This window comes from Propithecus coquereli, unplaced genomic scaffold (genome assembly GCF_000956105.1).
Source record: "Propithecus coquereli isolate 6110/MARCELLA unplaced genomic scaffold, Pcoq_1.0 Scaffold147, whole genome shotgun sequence".
NCBI classification, from domain to species: domain Eukaryota; kingdom Metazoa; phylum Chordata; class Mammalia; order Primates; family Indriidae; genus Propithecus; species Propithecus coquereli.
This window is the reverse complement of record NW_012139080.1, coordinates 8,167,749-8,189,752: the sequence shown is the minus strand read 5'-3', so window position 1 is coordinate 8,189,752 and position 22,004 is coordinate 8,167,749. Positions and strand designations below refer to the sequence as shown.

At 43.8% G+C, this 22,004-nt stretch overlaps 1 protein-coding gene across 1 annotated transcript in view; it reads left to right on the top strand.

Annotated features, from left to right (window-relative positions):
* LOC105806846 (chromosome unknown open reading frame, human C9orf3) overlaps nucleotides 1-22,004 on the top strand; it is a 311,159-nt gene that overhangs the window by 156,739 nt on the left and 132,416 nt on the right. The window contains exons 7-8 of the mRNA XM_012640063.1: nucleotides 20,853-20,955; nucleotides 21,607-21,714. Coding sequence (XP_012495517.1) covers nucleotides 20,853-20,955; nucleotides 21,607-21,714 — 211 coding nt within the window. The remainder of the gene's footprint in view (nucleotides 1-20,852; nucleotides 20,956-21,606; nucleotides 21,715-22,004) is intronic.

Below are 22,004 nucleotides of genomic sequence, written 5' to 3'. Positions count from 1 at the left end.
GCTACCGGGAGGCTGAGGCAGGAGGATCGCTTGAGCCCAGGAGTTTGAGGTTGCTGTGAGCTAGGATGACGCCACGGCACTCTAGCCCAGGCAACACAGTGAGACTCTGTCTCAAAAAAAAAAAAAAAGAAGAACTGTTTTCCATTGGTGCCTTCCACACATCCACTGTTGAATCATGGGGCACTTCAACTGCATCTTAGATTGACTTTGTCCTAGGTTGCATTTGCATCAAATATGCATAGATTGACTTGGTCATAAATTTCATTTGGTTCCAAGTTTCTTGTGTTTTCCTAGCCTTCTCAGCCCTCATTGGCTGGGGAGCCTGTGATGTGGCTGCAGGCTCTGGAGGCATGGTGATTTGCTCAGAATTTCAAAATGTTAAGGGTCACATTAATGACTCCATGGCTTTCTCGTTTGTTAATTATTAAAGATGTCTTTCCCGGATACAGGACCCCAGTGGCTCTCTCCAGACTCTCCCTCGCCTCTCCACTAGGCCTGGGCAGAATGGTCCACCAGGCAAAGTCTGATTTTGTTACTGTTGCATTCTGTCCCGCCACTGCTCCGCTCTCTCCTGGTGTCTGTCCCTGCCTAGAAGCTGCTCTCCTGACTAGCGCAGCAGGGGTGTCTCTTGCCAAAGAAGATGCTAGGGGGCTTCTGGAAGGCTTCCCGTGCCTCTTGTCTCTAGGGTGCAGCTGGATTCCGGCAGCTTCTCTCTAAGTGCTTTCAGTTAGCATATTCTGACAGGCCCGTGGGATGGAAGAGCTACAGTGGCAAGGTCAGAAGAAATCTCTGTTAGTTTTTATTGTTTGTGATTTATTATCACTTCCTTTTTTTTCTGGATTCATTGTTAAAGTCAAGCTCATGCTGAGAAAAACGTTGAAATGTATCCTGTTAAGGAGGCACTGACAAGCGCTCGTGTATATAGCTCTTAATCTTAGCTGCTGCCTCACGGTGGATACAATGCCAGATAAATGTGGTCATCTTTCTTACCTTCCTCGTGAATGCCTCACCCCCTGGTCACAAAAGCATCCTGTAGTAATAGGGAGAAAACCCCCACGTACGTAACTCTATCCAGAGCCAAAATAAATTGTGTGTGCCACTGGCATTCTGTGAATTTGCACGGGGGCCTGAGCACCGTCCATTTCATTTAAAATAGTAAGACTTTTTTCCTTAAAAGTCTTCCATGTGTAAGTTTTTTCTGTTATACTTGAAGTTTTCACCTCTAAAGTTTTTCTCAAAATTTTTATTTCTGATCCCTGAATAACGTAGCAGTCTTTTCCACCCGCGTGTGGGGACACACACGTTTGCAGTGACAGGAGCCTGCCTGTTGGAAAAGCTCCTCCCCCTCAAGAGTCCCTTGCCCTCGTGTGCTCGCCTCCAGCCCAGAGATTCGGTCTTCCTCTGCTGTTCCTCCGTCCTGAGGCCCGAGAGCCTGGCACGGGCCACGAATGAATCCTTTTACCCTTCCTGGGCCAGCCCCTGGTCCCTGGCCTTCAGTGTTTATTCCAGACCTTCCCCATCCCCCTCCCTTCTCTTGCCTCCTGCCTCGCTGGGAAACCGAGGCCATCAGCTGTGTCCTCCCTTGGATTCCATTAATGCATCTACGGCCACAACTGCCCTGACCTCTCAGACGCCCAAGTGCATTCCTGTCTGCCCTTAATACAGGTAAAGACACATTTCTGCTTCCCAAGGTGGACCAGAAATGAGTGCGCCTTGCCACAGATCGTAGAGCTTAACCCCAGGCCTGTGAGGAAGAAGGGGAGGGAGGATCCGGACATCACTTTGGACCATCGAGTGGGTCCATCCTATCCTGTCAGGGAGGACAGTATTTCCTTCACAGGCTCCTGCAGGCATAACAGTAACGTCTGGAACAACCGTCTGGTCACCTTAACTTGCCAGAGCGGCACCGGGGAGCGCGCTCTTTCCTGGGGTTGGCTGGGTGGGGTCTCGCTGCTCACTGAGAAGGGCAGGCAGTCCTTTTTAATTATCTTGATGAAAGCCAACCATATCCTTACATTTTAGTACAGCATTTGTACCTGAATTTAATTAGCTACATTTTTTATTGATTTATACTGTCTTATTTTTAAGTTTAAAGCCTATAAGCTTCAACCAATTTAAGGAATATTCTGGTAATTAATGGGAAAAATCTGTTTCATTTGCTTTGTGGGGACAGGCTCCAAAAATACACTGTCCTGGGGACTCTTGCCCAATGTACCAACCACCCGAGGCCCTCCTCCTCTAGGACCTGGCTCCATCGTCACGCCCGTCCTCTGGCATTAACCCTCCCTCTCTCTGGGCTCCTTCCCCATAACTGGTAACTATGCTCACATTTCTTCCAACTTTAATAATCTCTCTTCTGAATGCTACACCCTCATCTAATCATCAAAACACGTGTCTCCATTCCCACAGTGCTCACAAACTCCCGGCCTTCAGGAATCTGCTTTCTGCCCTCACCAGTCTAAGGAAGCTGTTTTGTCCTCAGGTTTTTGTGCCCTTAGGATCACCAAATGCTATAAACAAATTTCATTTCTTATCTTATTGGACTCCTCCAGTTTGTTTGATACCTTTGACAAATCTTCCCTTCTGGAAGTTTCTATCACCTGGCTTTCGTGGACCTCCCTCCTCTGGCTCTGCTTGTCCCTCTCTGCTGTTCCTTCTCCATCTCCTCCACAGTCTTCTCTTTGTTTATCTGCCTCTTCAGACTTGGTCTTCCTCAGGGCCGCCACTGTCCGCTGCATGTCCTCCCAGAGGGCCGTCTAAACTCCGCGTTAGGTGGAATTCCTCAGAGGCAGACCCTGAGACAAGGCTATGTGAAAGATTTATCAGGAAATCTTCCCAGGATGGGAAAGGGAAAGGAATGGGAAGTGGAAGTGAGGAGAAGAGACGAAGGCCAAGCCAGGTGCCGTGACATCAAGTCAAGTCACACAGGATTGCTCTGGAGGCAGCGTGGGTCACCCTCAGTTGTCCCCATCAGGGCAGGGGACACCCAGAGTGTGTATATCCCTGAATTTGTTTCATAGGTTGGAGGGATGCACATTCCCAGCAACTTCCGGCTCTCCGTGTTCACAGGCAAAACAGGCTCAGGCAGCCTGAGGGCCACCCTCTGACAAAGAGTCTTGGAGAGCGTGCCAAGAGCTGGCGTACACACAGATGGTGAAGGGGCCCCAGGGACATGGGTTGGGCATGGGCACCGCCGGCTACACCCTGGTCTAAGCTGGCTCCCAAGACTCTACCGCCAGCCCAGCTCTCTCTAAAGATCAGATGCAAGTGCTGAAATCCCCGTGGACATCTCTTCCTGGCTACCCTACAGGCATCTCTCACTGGTCATCCTCTCTCCTCACCTTCCTGTGCTCACCTCCTGAGCTCATGGGTGGTGGCACAGGTGCACGTGCTATCCAGGGTAGAAGCCTGGGAGTTCCAAGTCCTCCCTCTCCTTCACTCCTCCCTGGGAGCCATCACTAACAACTGCTCATTTTATCTTGAAAATATTTCCTCAATTCAACCCGTCTTCATCCCTAGTGCCACTCTCTCTCTCTGTTTAGAACTGTGTCACTTGCCAACACCAATCCAACAGCCCTTGAATTGTTTTTCTACCTCTAATCTTGCCCTTCCTCACTGCCACTGGAGAGCTCTCCTTAAAACACCGCATGATTGTGCCACATCCTTGCTTAAAGAGCTGCGAAAGTTTCCCCTCACCTCCAGGAGAAGCGTCAAGCTCCTTCAGATGGCATGCGAGGTCCCACACACCCTCACTTCTGTCTGCTTTTCCTGTCACATCTCTTGCCATTCATTGCTTTGCCCTCCACCCTCCAAATAGCTCATTGAACCCTGCCTTGTTCGTCAGCTCAGGCTGCCATAACAAGGTACCAGAGACTGCCTGGCTTCAACAACAGAAATTTATTTTCTCACAATTCTGGAGGCTAGAAGTCCAAGATCAATATGTTCGTAAGTTGGTCTCTCCTGAGGCCTCTCTCTTTGGCCTGTAGAAAGCCCTGAGTAGAAAAAACACTGTTTTTCTTCTGCTCTCACCCCGTAGCAATTAACAAGGAAGACTTCTGTGACCAAACGTGAGGGATTTTCCCACACACACTAAGCAAACAATCAACTCTGCAGCAGACACCAGCTAGGTGTCCTCTAATTCAATTCCATTCTGGCACTGTCTACCTGGAGATAGCGTCAGATCCCACAGGGTGAGGGCTCAGTCCCACAAGACCTGCCCCACTTCCAATGCCAATCGGAAGCCCCTGGTGGTTGTACCTGTGCTTCTGACCGACCAGCTATAAATTGGGGCTCCCCTGACACCCTCCTCAGGTTTTATTAACTTGCTGGAGCAGCTCACAGAACTCAGGGAAATACGTTTACTGGTTTATTATAAAGGATATTACAAAGGATGTACATGAAGAGATGTGTAGGGTGAGGTTTGTAGGACGCAGAGCCCCGGGCTGACACCCTTCAGTAACCTCCATGTGGTCAGCTCTCTGGAAGCTCTTCCAACCCTGTTCTTTTGGGTGTTTAGGGAGGCTTCATTATGTAGGCATGATTGCTTAAACCATTGGCCACTGATGATTAACTTAACTCTCAGCCCTTCTCGCTGTAGGTTGAGGGGAGGTTGGGTTGAAAGTCCCAACCCTCCTACCCTGCCTTGGTCTTCCCTGTGACCCGGCCCATCCTGAAGCTGCCTAGGGGCTGCCAGTCATCAGTCAACTCATTAGCATGCAAAAAGACATCACTTAGGAGATTTTCAGGATTTTAGGAGTCATATACTAAGAAAGGGTTCAAAGACCAAATATATATTTTACAGTGTCGTGCCCTCACATGGCTTTCCTCTGTGCCTACAAATCCCTGGTGTTTCTCTGCATGTCCTAATCTCCTCTTCTTATGAGGAGTTTCTAACCCAGTTAGATTGGAATAGGGCCCACCATGACATCCTCATTTTAACCTAACCACCCTTGAGAGACCCTGTCTCCAAATACAGTCATATTCTGAGGTGCTGGTGGTTAGGTTATCAATATATAAATTCTGAGGGATATGATTTAGCCCATAACTCCTACCATCTGCCTGCTCTTTCTTACCTCCGTGCCTTTTTTTAATGTTGTCTCTATTTAGAATATCCTTCCCTTGCTGCATAATTCCACATCATTATGACTCAGCACTCACTGCCTTCCAAAAGTCTCAGATCCTACTCTAAGATAAGCTGATGTCCCTCTTCTGTACCCCATAGACTCGCATTATATCTCCATCCCTGATCTTACTACATTATTTGATAATTATCTTTATATTTAGCATAAGCCATACTAAATTGTCAATATTTGACCAGTTTTGACCTACAAAAACCATTTCATATGGTCCAACCTCATACATCTCTTTCTCTTTTGACCCTTCAGCCTTTTGTACCTAGGGGCTATGTCTTGTTCATCTCTGTGTGCCACAGTACTTGGCCCTGAGTGGGTACTCACTAAATGTTGAGGAAATGAATGTCATAGACATGATCTCTGTCCCTGAGGTTCTTTGTATGTTATTTGGAGAGTCGAAATATTGGTCACGAGATAGATAGACAAATCCTAGGCTTCATCCTCAGAGTTCTAAGAACTAAGACTTTAATATTGGTAGGCTTCATTAGAAAGAACTGTGCAGAGGAGGTGAGGCTTGAGCTGGGATATGTAAGAAACAATGACATTGAGATTGGTGAAGAGGTGGAGGGAGGGGAATCGCAAAGAGCAAGTCCTGGCAGGCATAAAAAGGAACTGGTTGTGGAAATGCACATTAAAGTGAATGGGTTTGCTGGGGAGGATAGACACCTAAGGGACCTGTGAGACTGACGGTGGGCCAGGTAAGGACAGGCTGAGTAGTGGAGTTCCTGAGATGCCAAGTTCAAGAGTTCTCATGTGACCCTCTGGCTAATGGGTTGCTATTTTAAGTTCTAAGAATGACATAATGAAAATGGAGTTCTGGGAAGATTACCCAGCCTTTGGAATAACACATGATCAAAGAGGCAGAGTCTAGAGGCCAGATGGAATTAGGTGGCTGTTTTAAGGAACTCAGGCATGAGTTCAGAAGAGCTTGTTTGGCCTACAGATCTGAGTGAATGAGTTGCTTATTTGGAGCTATTCAAAACTGATTGAAATTTCAACCCAGTTTTACATTGTATTACTGGAAGAAAGCTTCTAGTAATACAGTGTAAAGCTATCTCTGATTGCACATAGGATTGACTCATTAAAAGAACTGGTTAAATTCATGAGCTTCATGAAGTTTGTTATGACTTTCAAAAGAGTGAAAGACAACAGTCCCCATTCCTCCTTGGCTGAGGTATGGTTGATTCTGCTTTATTTTAGTGAGACATCATCTGAGAATGTAGGCTGAGCTCTGCTCCGAAGCTTGTCAGTCTTAAGATCTCAACCCAGTATGGGAGCATAGGGTTTCTAAGAGTAAGCCTGGAAGCCAAACTGCTTGGATATGAATCCTGACTCTATTATAGGTTGAGCATCTCTTATCAAAAAATCCAAAATTCAAAATGCTTTAAAAGCCAAAACTTTTTGAGTGCCAACATGATTCCACAAGTGGAAAATTCCATACCTGACCTCATGTTGCAGGTGCAGTCACAATGCAGTCAAAACTTTGTTTCATGCACAAAATTACTAAAAATGATGTATAAAATTACCTTTAGGCTATGTGTACAGTCATCCCTCAGGACCCTTGGAAGATTGGTTCTAGGATACCTCCCCTTCATTCCTCCTTTCATATCCCCACAGGATATGAAAAGTTAGCCCTACTTATCCACATCCCATGAGTACTGTATTTTTGATCCACAGTTGGTTAAATCCATGGTTGGTTGAATCCATGGATATGGAGGGCCAACTGTATATGAAACATAAATGAATTCTATGTTTTGACTTGGATCCCATTCCTAAGATGTCTCATTATTTATATGCAAATATTCCAAAATAAAAAAAAATCTAAAATCTGAAACACTTCTGGTCCCAGGCATTTTGGATAAAGGATATTCAACCTATATTTGCTATGTGTTATGGTTGACCACACTGTCCTTTAGTCTCCTCAGCTGTAAAGCATGGATAATAACAATAGTTTCTACCTTATAAGTGGGTATGAGGAATAAATGCAATGAAAATGTTCAAACCATTTGGAACACGTGTTAAGCCAAATCATAGGAAGTTGCCATTTTGGTGGATCTAAAATGAGTACTGGTAATTTCCTATGGTTACAGTAAATACTGAGTACACGTTAGATACTATCATCTGTATACTCTGGCACCTGGTAAATATTTGTCAAACAAGTGACAGAGGGCACAAGGACACAGCCCCTACAGCCAGCCCCTCTCCCTCCTGGCTGATTTTGGTTTCCTTGGCCTGTCCCATTCCCCCTTGTCCCAGAGACACTGGAGCTGGGCCCTCTCTTTCACTGCTGCCACCCTCCCCTGGGGACCACACAGGGCATCCAGCTCCTATCTCTTTACCAAGCAGAGCTGGGAAACACCTACCTCTCCTCCTGACAAACATAACTGGCTGGAATGTTCAGAAAGCTAATTTTACTAAGATGTTAAGAGAACACTTAAAAAATGCAAGAATGCCTAATTACAAATGAAAAGGATAGGATTAAAAGAAAAAAAATATGAAAGTTAAAGATGCTCTAATAGCTTGAGGTAAGAATTGAATTGACAACACTTCTAAGACTAGCAGGATCCTCATACCCTCCTGGAACCTACTTCTGGTCCAACTTCTTATAAGGGCCACCCTGGTGTCCCCTCTGGCTCTGTTTTGTAAGCTTCCTGCCCTCTGTTCACGATCTCACCACTGTCCTGAGAAGAAAAACATTATTGCCTCTGTGGCCATCAGGAGTTCTTACCTGAGCTTCCAGACACTGGCGCTGGCCTGTGCCTTGTCTGAGGTCTCTAGTCTATATCCAGGAATTCCTGCCCTCCACCCTCCAGCCCTCAGGTCCTCAGGATCCTCTCCACTCCCTTCTCCCTATCCAGTTTTCTTTATTTGAACCATGTGCACTAGCAAGCTCGCTGTAAAGAGTGTTTCCACCCTTTTGTGATGGAAGGGTGCTATACCTGTGCCAGCATTTTCTGAAAAACTTTAGGACTCTCAGCCAGCCAGAATCAGACTTTGCCCTTTCCTGTTTCCACCCCCCTGAGCTGCCCACTCAGTTTCTGCTTCCTTTTGGAGGGACACCCCCAGCTCTCAGCTCTTTTAAGCAGCAAAGACGACAGACATGTCCTGAATAATTGAACTCAAATAACCCTCCGTCTTTATTTTTCTAGACCATTCCCTGGTTACTCATCACTCAGGTATTTCTAAGGGAGGGATAGAATTCTCCATAGACCCCTAATTACATACTTACAGTACAGGATGTTTCATTTTTGAAATAACATTAGTAGTGTTTTTTTTTTTAATACAGAAAAACATGAAGAAAAAGCAACGTAGTTTGTAATCACTGCTTATTTAACTATGGTACATTTTTTTTCAAAAATAAAGTATGTAACAGGAAAAATCAAACAGTTTAGAAAAGCGTAAAATTCCATTCCTAGCACTGTAGTTCCTTACCTTAAGGTAATCACTGCTAGCATTTTCTTGTGAATCTTCAGAAAATGCATTGTATAAGTATATATGTATATTTCTGTATTGCTGCCCCGTGTAGCACTGATTCATTATAACATGATTCACCTATGAAGTATTTCCTTAAAAAATAATTCAGGCTGGGCGCGGTGGCTCACGCCTGTAATCCTAGCTCTCTGGGAGGCCAAGATGGGCGAATTGTTTGAGCTCAAGAGTTTCAAACCAGCCTGAGCAAGAGCGAGACCCCGTCTTTACTAAAAATAGAAAGAAATTAATTGGACAACTAAAAATATATAGAAAAAAAAAATTAGCCGGGCATGGTGGCGCATGCCTGTAGTCCCAGCTACTCGGGAGGCTGAGGCAGAAGGATTGCTTGAGCCCAGGAGTTTGATGTTGCTGTGAGCTAGGATGACGCCACGGCACTCTAGCCCGGGCAACACAGTGAGACTCTGTCTCAAAAAAAAAAATAATAATAATAATTCATATACCTACACCAGTCTATAATGGTTCTCTCTTATTTTGCCCATCCTGAGGCTATCTTATGCATGCAGCCAATCAGAAGAAGCACTATGTACATTACATTCTTGGCTAATTAGTGTTGATTTCCCATTCAAAAAAATTCTCATCCAGTGAGTGCTTTCTCTTGTAATCCTAACTTGACGTTGTTCTGCAAAGTATTTGCTTACTCCTTGTGCCCCATCTTCCTACCATCTAGTTTCTGTTTTGCCCAATGGTTTTGACCCAGAATGGCTGACAATTTTTGTATGAGTATTGTATGAGTACAAAATTGTATGAGTATTCTACTGGACCTGCTGCAAAGACCTGAAAGAATATCCTAGTAGATTTTAAAATCCAGTTTTAGAGGAGTTGCCCTTTTCAAGTCAATGGTCGAGAAGAGAAAGAATGAAAAAGAGGGATTATACCTCTATTCAACATTGTATGGGGGTTGAGCCAGGGCAATTAGGCAAGAAAGTGAAATAAAAGGCATCCAGATTGGACAGGAATAAGTAAAACTATCTCTATTTGTAGATGACACAATCTTATGTATAGAAAATCCTAAGGAATCCCCCCTAAAAATTATTAGAGCTGATAAACAAATTCAGTAAGGTTATAAGATCAATATAAAAAATAAGTTGTGTTTCTACACATAACCTGTGAATAATCAGAAAATGAAATAAAGAAAACAAAATCATTTACAATAGCATCAAAAATGATAAAGTACTTAGAAACAAACTGAACAAAAGAAGCATGATGCTATATACTGGAAACTATAAAACACTGTTCAAAGAAATTAAAGAAGACCTGAATAAATGGAAAAACATCTTGTGTTCATGGATTAGAAAATAATATCATTAAGATGATGACATTCTCTAAACTGATCTATGGGTCCAATGTAAAAATCTGTCAAAATCTCGGCTGCCTTTTTGCAGAAATGGACAAGTTGATCCTAAAATTCATACAGAAATAGAAGGGATCCAGCATGGCCCAAACAATCTTGAGAAAGGACAAAGTTGGAAGACTCAACACTTCTCAATTTCAAAAGTTATTACAAAGCTACAGTCATCAAGACAGGATAGTACTGGAAAAAGGACAGACATATAGATCAATGGAATAAAATTGATCCATATTATTGGAATAAAGGGAATAAAACTCTTACATTTATGGTTTACTGTTTTTGACAAGGGTTCCAAGACCATTCACTGAGGAAAACAATCTTTTCAACAAATGGTGCTGGGACAACTATATATCTGCATGCAAAAGAATGAAATTAGACCCTCGCTTCACACTACATATAAAAATTAATTCAAAATGGATCAAAGACCTAAATGCAAGAAATAAAACTAATAGAAAAAAATATAGATGTAAATCTGCATAATCTTGGATTAGGCAACAGTTTCTTAGCTATGACACCTAAAGCACAAGCAACCAAAAGGAAAAATAATTGCTAAACTGAACTTGAACTTCATCAAAATTAAAAACTTTTGTATTTCAAAGAGCTCCACCAAGAAAGTAAAAAGACAAGCTACAGAATGAGAGATAGTACTTGCAAATCATATATCTGATAAGGCACTTATATTTAGAATATATAAAGAACCCTTATAACTCAACAATAAAAAGACAAATAAGCAAATTAAAAAATGATCAAAGGATCTAAATAGACATTTCTCCAGAGAAGATATTTAAATGGCCAATAAGCCCATGAAAAGATGGTCGACATTATTAGCCACCAGGGAAATATAAATCAAAACCACAATGAGATTATTCCTTCATACCTACTAGGAGAGCTATAATGAAAAAGACAGATAATAACAAGTATTAATGAGGATTTGGAGAAATTGAAACCCTTGTACACTGTTGATGGAATGTAAAATGTTGCAGCTGCTTTGAAAACAGCCTGGCATTTCCTCAAAAGGTTAAACATGGAGTTACCATGTGACTCTCCCTTTCCACTCCTAAGTATATACTCAAGAGAAATGAAAACATAAATCCACTCAAAAACTTGTAAACAAATGTTCAAAGACGCATTATTCATAATAGCCAAAAAGTGGAAACAATTCATATATCCATTAACAGATAAATGGATAAATAGCGTGTGGATAAATATATCCATACAATGCAATATTAATCAGCCACAAAAAGGCAGGAAGTGTTGATACATGCTACAACACGGATCAACCTTGAAAACATTATGCTCAGTGAAAGAAGCCAGCCCACAAGGTCACCTATTGTATGATTCCATTTATATGAACTGTCCAGAAAAGGTAAATGCATAGAGATAAGAAGTAGATTGGCTGGGCGCGGTGGCTCACGCCTGTAATCCTAGCACTCTGGGAGGCCGAGGCGGGCGGATCGTTTGAGCTCAGGAGTTCGAAACCAGCCTGAGCAAGAGCAAGACCCAGTCTCTACTAAAAATAGAAAGAAATTAGCTGGACAACTAAAAAATATATATATAAAAAATTAGTGGTGGCACGGTGGCACATGCCTGTAGTCCCAGCTTCTCGGGAGGCTGAAGCAGGAGGATTGCTTGAGCCCAGGAGTTTGAGGGTGCTGTGAGCTAGGCTGATGGCACAGCACTCTAGCCCGGGCAACAGAGTGAGACTCTGTCTCAAAAAAAAAAAAAAAAAAAGAAGTAGATTAATGGTTGTTGGCCGCAGGGGGAGAATGGGGAAGTGACTGCCAGTGGGTATGGGTTTCTTTTTGGGGTGATGAAAATGTTCTGGAATTAGATACTGGTGATGGTTGCACAACATTATAAATACACTAAAAGCCACTATATGTGAATTATATCTTAATTTATAAAAAAAAGATTGATGGAAATCATCGGACATTCTCTACCATTTCATAACATCTCTGTAGCCTAGTAGGGTTGATCAGCAATTGTCTGAAAGAGAGATCGAAGAAGAAATTAGGACAGGAGGCAGTTAGTGGCCTCAGGGGATTGGATGAGACCGAGGAGCCATTTCCTGTTTTGGATGCCAGGAAAACATCTCCATAGGGCCTGTGGTTAACAACCTCACGCAGTGATGATTCACTTCCCAGAAAGTGCCCCTCAAGGACAAGTGTATACGCACAAGTTTGTTAATTGTTTCCACCCCATGCTGTCCCTTCCATTTTCCTCTTAATACTATAACCCTGGTGATTATTCCGTTATCAACATATAGAGGCTTTTTTTTAACTACTATGAATATTCCAGGATGTGAATGTTCCCTTATTACCCATCAAGCATTTATTAACCATTGGACATTTTGGTAATTTCTAGTTTTTTGCTTTCAAAGGCAATGCTGTGGTGAGTGGTCTTACACTTACTGTTGATGCACTGCATGTGAAATACAAGACCTAAGCAGTACACAGTTGCCAACAAGGTTGAGAAGAGAGGTGCTCTCCAACTGCTCATCTAATCAATTGTGCATGCTGGTGTGTGTCAGGCTGAAAACCAGGCAAGCCCTCCACCCCCTGCTGCTGCCGCCCTCGCGCCCAGGGCCATACTGTCCTCCACCGAGGAGGGAAAAGTCCTTCCCAGCTCCCACGGACCATCTGCTCCTCTTTGAGTCATAGGATGAGGCGATCCTTCCCATCATCTCAGCACACAGCGCTACACATGCTGTTGGTGCTCAGAACGCTTGTAGCCTCCTCTTATAAAATGAAGCCGGTTTTTGTCTCATGTGCCTTTTTGCAGGATGAAGTCATGATTTTTTTTTTTTGATGGAGTACAAAAAAAGTTTTCCATTTTTATTCTTTCTACTTTTGCTTCCTGTAATTTTCAGGTTCGCTATATTTCTGTGTTCTGAATGTGTGCAGCAGACTGACAGCCTGAGTTTCATTGTGATCGCCTTGACCCTGAATAGAGTGAGAGGCCCCTCTTAACACAGCTTGGGCGAGTACCATTTCAGTATATTGCACGTCTCTTTCCTTCCCCCTCCCCCAGAATATAACACTGTAAAAAGCACAGTGAAGCTTTGTATTGCTTGGATCCTATACTCTAAGTTAATTCTATCCCCCAATATATGTTTAATAAAATTCAGTTAAGGTCCCTCTAAATAATTCATTTAGTTTTTTTTTTAAATCAAAATCACCCTTGATACTGATTTATCGAGGCCAAGGCTACATAGCAAACCTTACTAACTCCACTGGAATGGATGAATAATGCTTTTCTTCTAAATGCTGCAGCTTAAATATATCCTGGGCTGTGCTTTCTCTTAAAATCATAGATTTTAAGTCAGAAAGGACCTTAAAAATGATTTTGCTTAAACTTCTATATCTCTGGCAGATGGCCACCCAGTTTCTACATGAGTATTTCCAGGATCCAGGTCTCATTGCTCTAGCAAACAGGAGATACCCTGTGGGAACAGCCTCATTCTTGGAATGGCCTTCCTTAGATTGGGGTAGAATCTGCCTCTCCTGATGTCTGCCCAGTCCTCTTAGCTCTTATGTCCAGAGTTGCACAGAACACCCCTTCTCCCACCAAAACAATCCACATGTCTGAAGACCATTTTCTTTCTTTTCCTGGCCAGCAGGTCACAGTGTTTAGTAAACTTACCATACATACTGCATGATTGGGAGAATGTTTGCCTTGTTGGGCTTGGTCCTTGGTGGTTCTCCTTGTCAACAGTGGTCTTCTCCAAATGTGACAGCTGAGCTGAACGCAGCACTTTTGGAGGTCACACCCGGAAGAATCTCATGGGACTGTTATTGTCTCCCTTGATCTGGATCATCCAGAAAAGAAAGGACAAGTGTTAATAGAGTTGGATTCAGTTACATATGTACCATATTTCATTTGTAAACCAGTATCATACACCTTGTCATGGCAGTCTTACCATTCCAAGTCCCAAGCTTTTTCTCCTCTTTAGTAGCATTTTCTGAGTGCTTCTAGTATGCCCAACACTGTTCTAAGCACTGTACATGCATTATCTCATTTAATCTCCTAAAATGGCCCTGTGAGATAAGTACTAATACTGTTTGTACCATCTTCCTCCTCATTTGATAGATAAGGAAGCAAGTGCATAGAGATACCAAGCAGGTGGCCACGTCTGCACAGCCAGTAAGTGGCAGTGCTGTGGGATGAAAGGAGAGGCACGTCTGGCCCTCGAGCCCAGTTCCTAACCGCTGCTCTCCACGTTGTCTAGAGCCCCATCCCCCAGCAGGACTTCCCATGACATTTGTATCCCTCCTGTTGATCCAGCCTACCATTGTAGCCTTTTCATAGATAAACTGTTAATTTTTAAAATCTCTTTGTCTCTATTAAATATTTTCTTGCTATTAATTGGATCCTCATTTCAGCCTGTACTTGCTGTTCTTGCCTGTGGATGCTGTCAATCAACCAGCTAGACTCCCAGCATTAGCTCATTGGCAAATTTGTTAAGCCAATAAATCATCATTCCTTGGGTGTAGCCCTAAGGGACCTCCCTCCAGGTTATAGCAAATAATGAATCAACACTCTTGGGGTTCTGTTTTTAGCCCTCTATAAAGCCATGAAGCAACCACCATGGCATGCTCGCCACCACATCCATTCTGCTAGCTGCCTTGTGGAAGTCAGGATGCCCCAGTGACTATCTGGAATTGGCCCTTGGGATCTCATGCTAATTCCTGAAGTTCATCATTTTCTCTTCTCAGTGCTCGCAAACTATCTGTTTAATAACCCCATCAAGAATTTTGCTTCCCCTCCTTTCATCCTCACTGGCTTTGCAAATCAGAATAGCATCTACCTCCATCGGCCCCTTTCCCATTGTGCCTGTGATTTGATCCCCTGGGAGATCTGTGATCACAGGTGGAAGCTTTCTGAGCTGTGGCCTGTCCCTCACCCGGGTCTGGAATGCGACCTCCTTTAAAGGATAAAGGAGCCCTCTACACCTGTCCCCAAGCAGCAATTCCCACACAACAAGGCTCGTTCTACCACGGATAGCTCGAAAATCATTCTCCTTGCCAGGAAAGTTGAAGCAAAGTGGGAGTTGAGTATTTCTGTTCTCTTTGTCACCTCTTGACAGCTGCTCTTCCTTACGCTCCCAGCATCACTTCCGAAGCCTGCTTTGTTTTCCTAGGCATTCTCCATTAGTGTCAGCTCGCCTTGAAATTTTGCCTTTCTGCCAGCCATCTTACAGCTTCCCAGCTCTCTCGTGTGCGGGTTGGTTTTTCCTTTCTCCAGCATCCCCCCTTCAGCTTTTGTGCACGTCCTCTGAAAGCCACCCATAGCAGAAACCTCCTGTGCAGTCACATGGGCTCCTTGGCTCTTTATTTGCCTCTTTGTCTCCTTTGAAAATGTGTCCAGATCATCTCTTGCTATGTTGAATGTGGCAATAAACTGCTCAGACTATTGTCTTAATCTGTTCCTTGTCTTTTCTCCGTTTGGGGTTTTGTTTCTCAGAGAGGAATTTCCGCTTTATGGCAGTTCAAGACCTGAGGACATTTTTGGTTTTGCATTGATGCTCATTGCTTTTCTAAGTTGCATCTTTCATTTTCCTACCGTGCTTATCAAAATGTGTGGAGTTTGTTCGCGTTTTCCACAGTTCTGCTAACTACGTAGAATCTCTCCTCAACTTGAGCAGCTGCCTGTCCTGTAGGTGCTGATCACTGGCTCCTTTCTCCATCAAGGACGCAGAGTACACCTTCTTCCTCTTCCTGGGGCTCCTCTGAGGGGTCCTCCTGCTGTCTTAAATCATCCTAGCAATTGCCTCTTTCAACACCAGAGTGATATCCTGCTGTGTCTGCTACAGGATAATGGTCCCGGTGGGGGGAAAACCCTCCATGCCGGCTAGCTGTTAAATCCATTTTGAAAAGCACACAATCACACTTGCCAAATACCAGTAGCTTTGATGCAACACAAATTTATTAGCTGAAGGTTCACTCACAACCTTTTGCCCAGTTCCCTTTGGTAGCACCGCAAATGCTAGTCAGTGGCAAGTGTTCGTCATTCACAGTTCACAGATGGCAAAATTGTTGCAGAAAACGAACGGAGGATAGAAAATTCCTGTACTTTCAGTCATTCTCCCTTCGCCTTTTCCCCAGAGGTCTCTGCACAGAGGGAGTGTGCAGGCGGGGACGAGTGTGTTGGAAGGAGGATGCGCAGACCTGGCTTACCAGGACTCAGAGCAACACTTGAAATGTGTTGTTTCTTTTTGTTTTCTGATGATGAGGACACAAGGAGCGAGCTGAGAGACTGGCCTTTGAAGGGTTCGTGCTCAAATCAGCGATCTCGCAAGCGGAAGGTGTAAGGCTGCATTTGTGTGTGATGTCTTTTGTTAAACCCTTTTTGTTCTGGAATAATTTTGGACTCACAAGAATTTACCAGAGTAGTGGGGTGAGATCCTGTGTACCCTCCCCCCAGCTTCCTGCAGTGATAACATCTCACAAGCGTAACTGTAGCCCGATGTCTTTTTAACATCTGCCTGTCAGAGGAGGGTTTGGCTGACACTGCCTGGACCCCATCAGAGTACATTATTATGATAATCGTGACATCTGTGTGGTACTCACTAAATGCCAGGGGGGACTCTGGCTAACTACCCTCAGATGCCACAACAGCCCAGTGAGGTGCTGCAGTAACTATCATTGCCCCCTTTTTATAGGTGAAGGAACTGGGCTTCACGTGGCACAGTCAAGATTCACAGCCAAGCGCTGAAGCAGCGCGTCATGCTGCTTCTCCTGTAGGCCTCACCTGTGCATGTGGAGCTCAGGCGGTTCCTGTGAGGCCAGTTTCTACACAAGGGTAGTATTCACCTTGCTCCGTTATCGCAGGGCGACTGAGGCCCTGCCCCCACAGCTGTCAAACCTCGTGGGGCAGCTGCGACTGACAGACAGACCGGGATGTTGAAATGCTGATTAATTCCCTTCTGTCTCATTTCTGGGATGCTTAGTCCCTGGCTCAAGCACGGCAGTGGCGCTTTTATAGATGAAGATATCTCATGGCTCTCATGTTGACTGCCAAGGAGGATGAGACAAAGCGTGCTGGCAGACGGCCAGTCTGGGCTGGGACAGAGCAGTAGGTGTTGAGACCCAGCTGACATGCCGGAGGACCTTCCAGAGGCATTTTCGCAAATCCCACCCTTGGTAATAGTCCTGCAGAAGTGGTCTTTTCTTCAAGAGGCTTGATTGCAAATCAAATCACTGTGTATCAAATATCACAGCCCTCTGCCCACTCTTTAAATATCCACGTTGTTTCTGTAAGTGCAGCGGCAAAGGAAGGCAGTGGGGAAGGGAAAGGTCGCGTCAGTCTCAGTTGCTGCGTTTGGTGCCAGGTACAACAGAAACCAAGGACAATTGAGCCCAAATGACCTTGGTAACTTGATCTCTCGCATTCCATGTATTCCAGCCAAGGAAATAAATACTGGAGTATAAAGTCTAAGAGATGATTAACACTTTTGCCATCCCAGACTTTACAGGTAAGGAAAGCTTCAGGGAGGGTAAGCAATTTGTCTAAGATTCTCCACTTAGTATTTGGCACAGCCAAGATGGGGGCCTGGATCTTGGGCTCCAGAGTGCAGCAAGGACTTGGGTGTTCTGTGGACCTGGGTTCCCTCCTTGACTCTGCCACTAACCAGCCCTGTGGTCTTCTCTTGGCCTCACTTTTTTCAGCTTTTAAATGTGTACAATCATAGCACTTACCTCACCAGGTTCTCATGAGTGTAGGGGACATGACACGTGAGAACAGCTTGGCAGAGTACCTGGCATGCAGCATAACCAGGACATGTTAGCCGTTTGTACTAGTCCAGTCCTCCATTCATTAGGAATGAATCTGGTTACGTTAATGCAACAGTAACGCAATGTTGACTTAAACAAATGGTAGTTATTTTTCTCACACAGTAAGAAGTCCGGAGGCAGGCAGTCCCACGCTAGCCAGGAGCTGAATGATGCCATCAAAGACTATTTACCTTCTTTCCTTCCATTCTGCTCTCTGTGGCATAGTGGTTTGCTGCCTCCTGGTTGCAAGATGGCTGCTGCAGCTCCAGCCACCATGTGTAGGGGAGAGAGGTACAGTAGTAGTCATTTTCCCCTTTTGTACGGAAAGCAAAAACTCTCCCAGAACCATATCCACAACCACAGCAGACACCTGCTTTTGTTACTTTGGCCCGAAATAAGTCCCCTGGCTATCCATAGCTCCAAGGGACACTCATAAAATAGGCTTTTCAGACTTATTTATACAGATGACAACAAAATAGGAAGATGAGAATGGGAGTAGATCAAGTCCATTGGATTTGCCACAGCCCTTCCTGCCTCTCACACTGTTGTTTAAAAGAATACTTCCTTAGTCCTCAGGTGACTTAGTTAATCCTAGTCATGTGTTCATGGCAATGAGCAGCAAAGCCCTTTTTCTAGACTGACTCCCTTTTATTCTCACAAAATGTGTGCTGTTTTATGTACATGTGTTTTTTCTTAACTTTTTAATTACAGTATAACATACATACACTAAAGTACACAAATCTTTACTAGTTGCCTCAAAGGATCTTTACCCTTTATCCCTATGGAAGCACTTTCAGATCAACATAGAGAACATCCCCAGCACCCTGAAATCTTCTGCTTTTTCCCATCTGTCAATATTTCCTCCTAAAGGTAATCATTATTCTGATCTCTGTCACCATAGGTCAATTCTGTCTGTTCTTGGACTTCATCGAAATGGGACTGTACATTTTTATGTGCCCTTTGTGGGTCCGACTTCTTTCACTGGGCTGTGAGAGTCACCTACGCCATTGCACGTGGCAGCAGTTCCTCCCCTGCCTTCTGTGATTTGTCTCTCTGCACAGACCTAGGATAAGTGGCATGACGAGGACGGGAATAGCACAGAGATGGGAGTTACCCATTTCCACTCACAGAGTGTCTTCTCCTCCTAAAACCAAGCCCTTTGATTTTTTTGCAAAGCTTGCCTCCACACCGCTCCCTCTGGCAGCAAGTCTACTTTAAAAGGAAGCTCTTGGGGACTTGGATGTTTGCTTCGGATGCTGTCAGCATAAAAGAATTTTCTGGAGCACTTCTTCATTTGGAGCGGGTGGAAGAAGAGAGTAAGAGAGGATGCTTTCGGGAAGGACATTTTTAGGCAAAGGAAAAAACAGCAACTAAAGGCGTCATTAGAAACTGGAGCCTGGAAGCCAGGCTGTTGAGCAGAGATTTACATCATTCTCTGTCTCTCCCCTTCTGGCAGTCTCAAGTCAGAGCTCAAGGGCATAAAGATGGTTGCAACTCTGTCTCACGTGGGGTTGGGCAACCTGGTTTGAGCTCAGGCTGACTCTTAGGAAGCCTTCCTTCCCAGACCCCGGCGGATGGCCTTCCGCTGTCAAAGTTAGTGTGGCTTTCTTATGAAAACACTTCACCCCAGGGCAAACTTGAGAACAGGGAAACAAGCTGATACTTTTCAGAGGAGTCTTCAATGAAGATCAAATGGACTAGTCATTCTTACAAGTGTGTTCATGTAGGTAAGTCAGGGATCAAGTAGAAGAATTGAAACTATGCAGTTAGCTCTAGTGGCTGGTGATCATCTTTAGGTATCTGCTGATTCTGTGCCTTGTGAGTGCTCAGATAATGTACTGGGATATTCAGCTAAGACTTAGAGTTTCTGTGTGCTAAAATAGCTAGAATATTTTATTAAGTTTTCATTAACTCTATGTCCCCGACTCTTGCTAGGGGGGCTTTGTAATATATTATTTCAATTATTCTCTACAGGGCCTGGGAAGGTAGGTAAGGTTATTCCCATTTTACAAGCGAGAAAATTGAGGATTAGAGAATTTAAGTGACCTGCTAGTAAGTATTAATAGTAAGGCTGCTGTTCAAAACGAAGTCTCTCAGATTCCAAAGCCTGTGTGCCTTACACGACACCACGCTGCCTTTTTAAAATGCCCCTCCCCTGCCTTTCTGATTTGCCAACCCTCCTGTCGTTCCTCACCTTCCTATCCTCAACACATGCTTCCCGATATTTGTCCAGTGACTGGTTTTAGAACAGCTGAAAACAGCAAATACCCTGTCACTTATTTTGGTTTTAGCTAGTTGTTAAAGCTTCACTGCAACACAGTGCAGAAATCTTTACTAGATGGCGCAAGGGATCTATTATATTTTATTAAAGTAATTTTTAGAAATATTTAAAACTATGCAGCATAGTGGAAAAGACCCTGATGGGTAATAAGGAGACACTGGTTTGAGTCCTAGTGTTACCGCAAGTTAAAACAAGCTGTAAGATCTTGAGTGTGGACCTGACTTCTGTATGCTTCGGTTTCCCGCATCTGCGAAATGAGAAGGTTAAAGTTGTCATTACTAATGTCCCCACTTGTTCTAAAAACATGAGCTTCTATGACCTTCTTGGTTTTGTAATTCTAAAATGGGTTCAGAATACAAATATTTCTTAAAGGAGCCTTAATTATTAAACGTAAATCCAGAGAAGCAAATAACATTGAGGCTTTCAAAAATTTTTGAAAAAAATACAAGTTCTTTACTCTTCCACATAAAGCTACATTTTCCATCGTGTTTCCCAGTTTATCATTCCGACCAAAAAAAGGCATGGGTTCTTAAATAATTCACACTGGAGCTTAGAGTCCTTGAGGGTCTGGCAGGATTTAATCTTGGAGAAGAGGATATAAAATATTGCCAAGAGCTAACCTCAGGTTCCCAACCCAAATACAAATCCCTTCTTGTTCAGTATATGAATATGTAATGTAAACTGTTTTAAATTATACCTGGTACTATTGAATAGAATTAAGATGCTTTTCAATAACTCTGAAAATAAGAAATAAGACGGTGCTGTGGCATAATTAGTTATTATGAGCGTGTTCTATAGTTACAGAAATTGTTACTGCGTTGTTTTAGACCCAGTAAAGAAAAAACCGGCCTTGTGAGCGACTCAGGGGCATCGGTGATCAAACACGGACTCAATCCGGAGAAGACCTTCATGCAGGTGCATTACTTAAAGGTAAGCGCATCTAAGTGGCAGAAGCCAGTTATGATGGTACAGCATTTTTTAGGTTATACAATTAAACACTGAAGATTAGTAATATGGCTAAGGCAAAACAACAAAAAAAAATCATCCATGTTGTAATGACATCTGACTGGGCAGACATCTGAGTGTCCAATAATTGAAGCACCTTATGCCCAAAAAAGGACACCATTAGTTAGGAAGGCCTGGATCAAAGGCCTGCCCTGCTCCTCCCTCCTCTCTGCTTCAGGTGAGCTTTGAGGGGGAGAGCATTCACATGGCCGTCAGGTTCTGACTGGACGACATGAGTAAAAAGGAAATCTTTTAAGTTGTAAAGGCCTTTCCTGGGAGCTGAATTTAGAGAGGGGCTGGGCCCTTCTTCCTTTTTAGTCCGTGATGGACGTCCAGGCTTCATGTGAACCAAGTCAAAACAGAGATCGCGATAACATTAACAAAGGAGTTGAAAGCTAATTAATTTCCAGGCCCAGCCTTCCTGGTCAGAACATAAAGGGCAGCCTGGGATGGTGAGACGGTACATTCTAGATGTGCGCGTGCCCTGGCGGGTTATTTAGCGTTGACTGTGTAAGCATTTCTGTGATGTGCCTGTGATAGGCATCTTTTTTTCTCTCTCTTCTTCCTTTCTTCTAGGGCTACTTCCTTCTTCGGTTCCTTGCCACAAGACTTGGAGATGAAACCTATTTCTCATTTTTAAGAAAATTTGTGCACACATTTCATGGGCAGTTGATTCTTTCCCAGGTAAATTATGGGGCCGCATGAGTCCATGATTTATAATTGAATGGGGTGTGGCTTGGGGACTAGAAGACGCCAGTATTAAAGAGCAGGGAAAAGATTTACAATTTAATGCAGTGGGAAAAATAGGAAGTTAATGAAGCAAACACAAGGAAAGTATTATTTCAAGGAGGGTGATCTCCGTATAGTTTTGGGATAAACTAAAACCCTAAGCCGTCTCACACACAGTGATGCGGATAGTTGTACCTTAAGTGACCTTAAAAACAAAACCAAAACAGAATCGACTCAAAGAACTG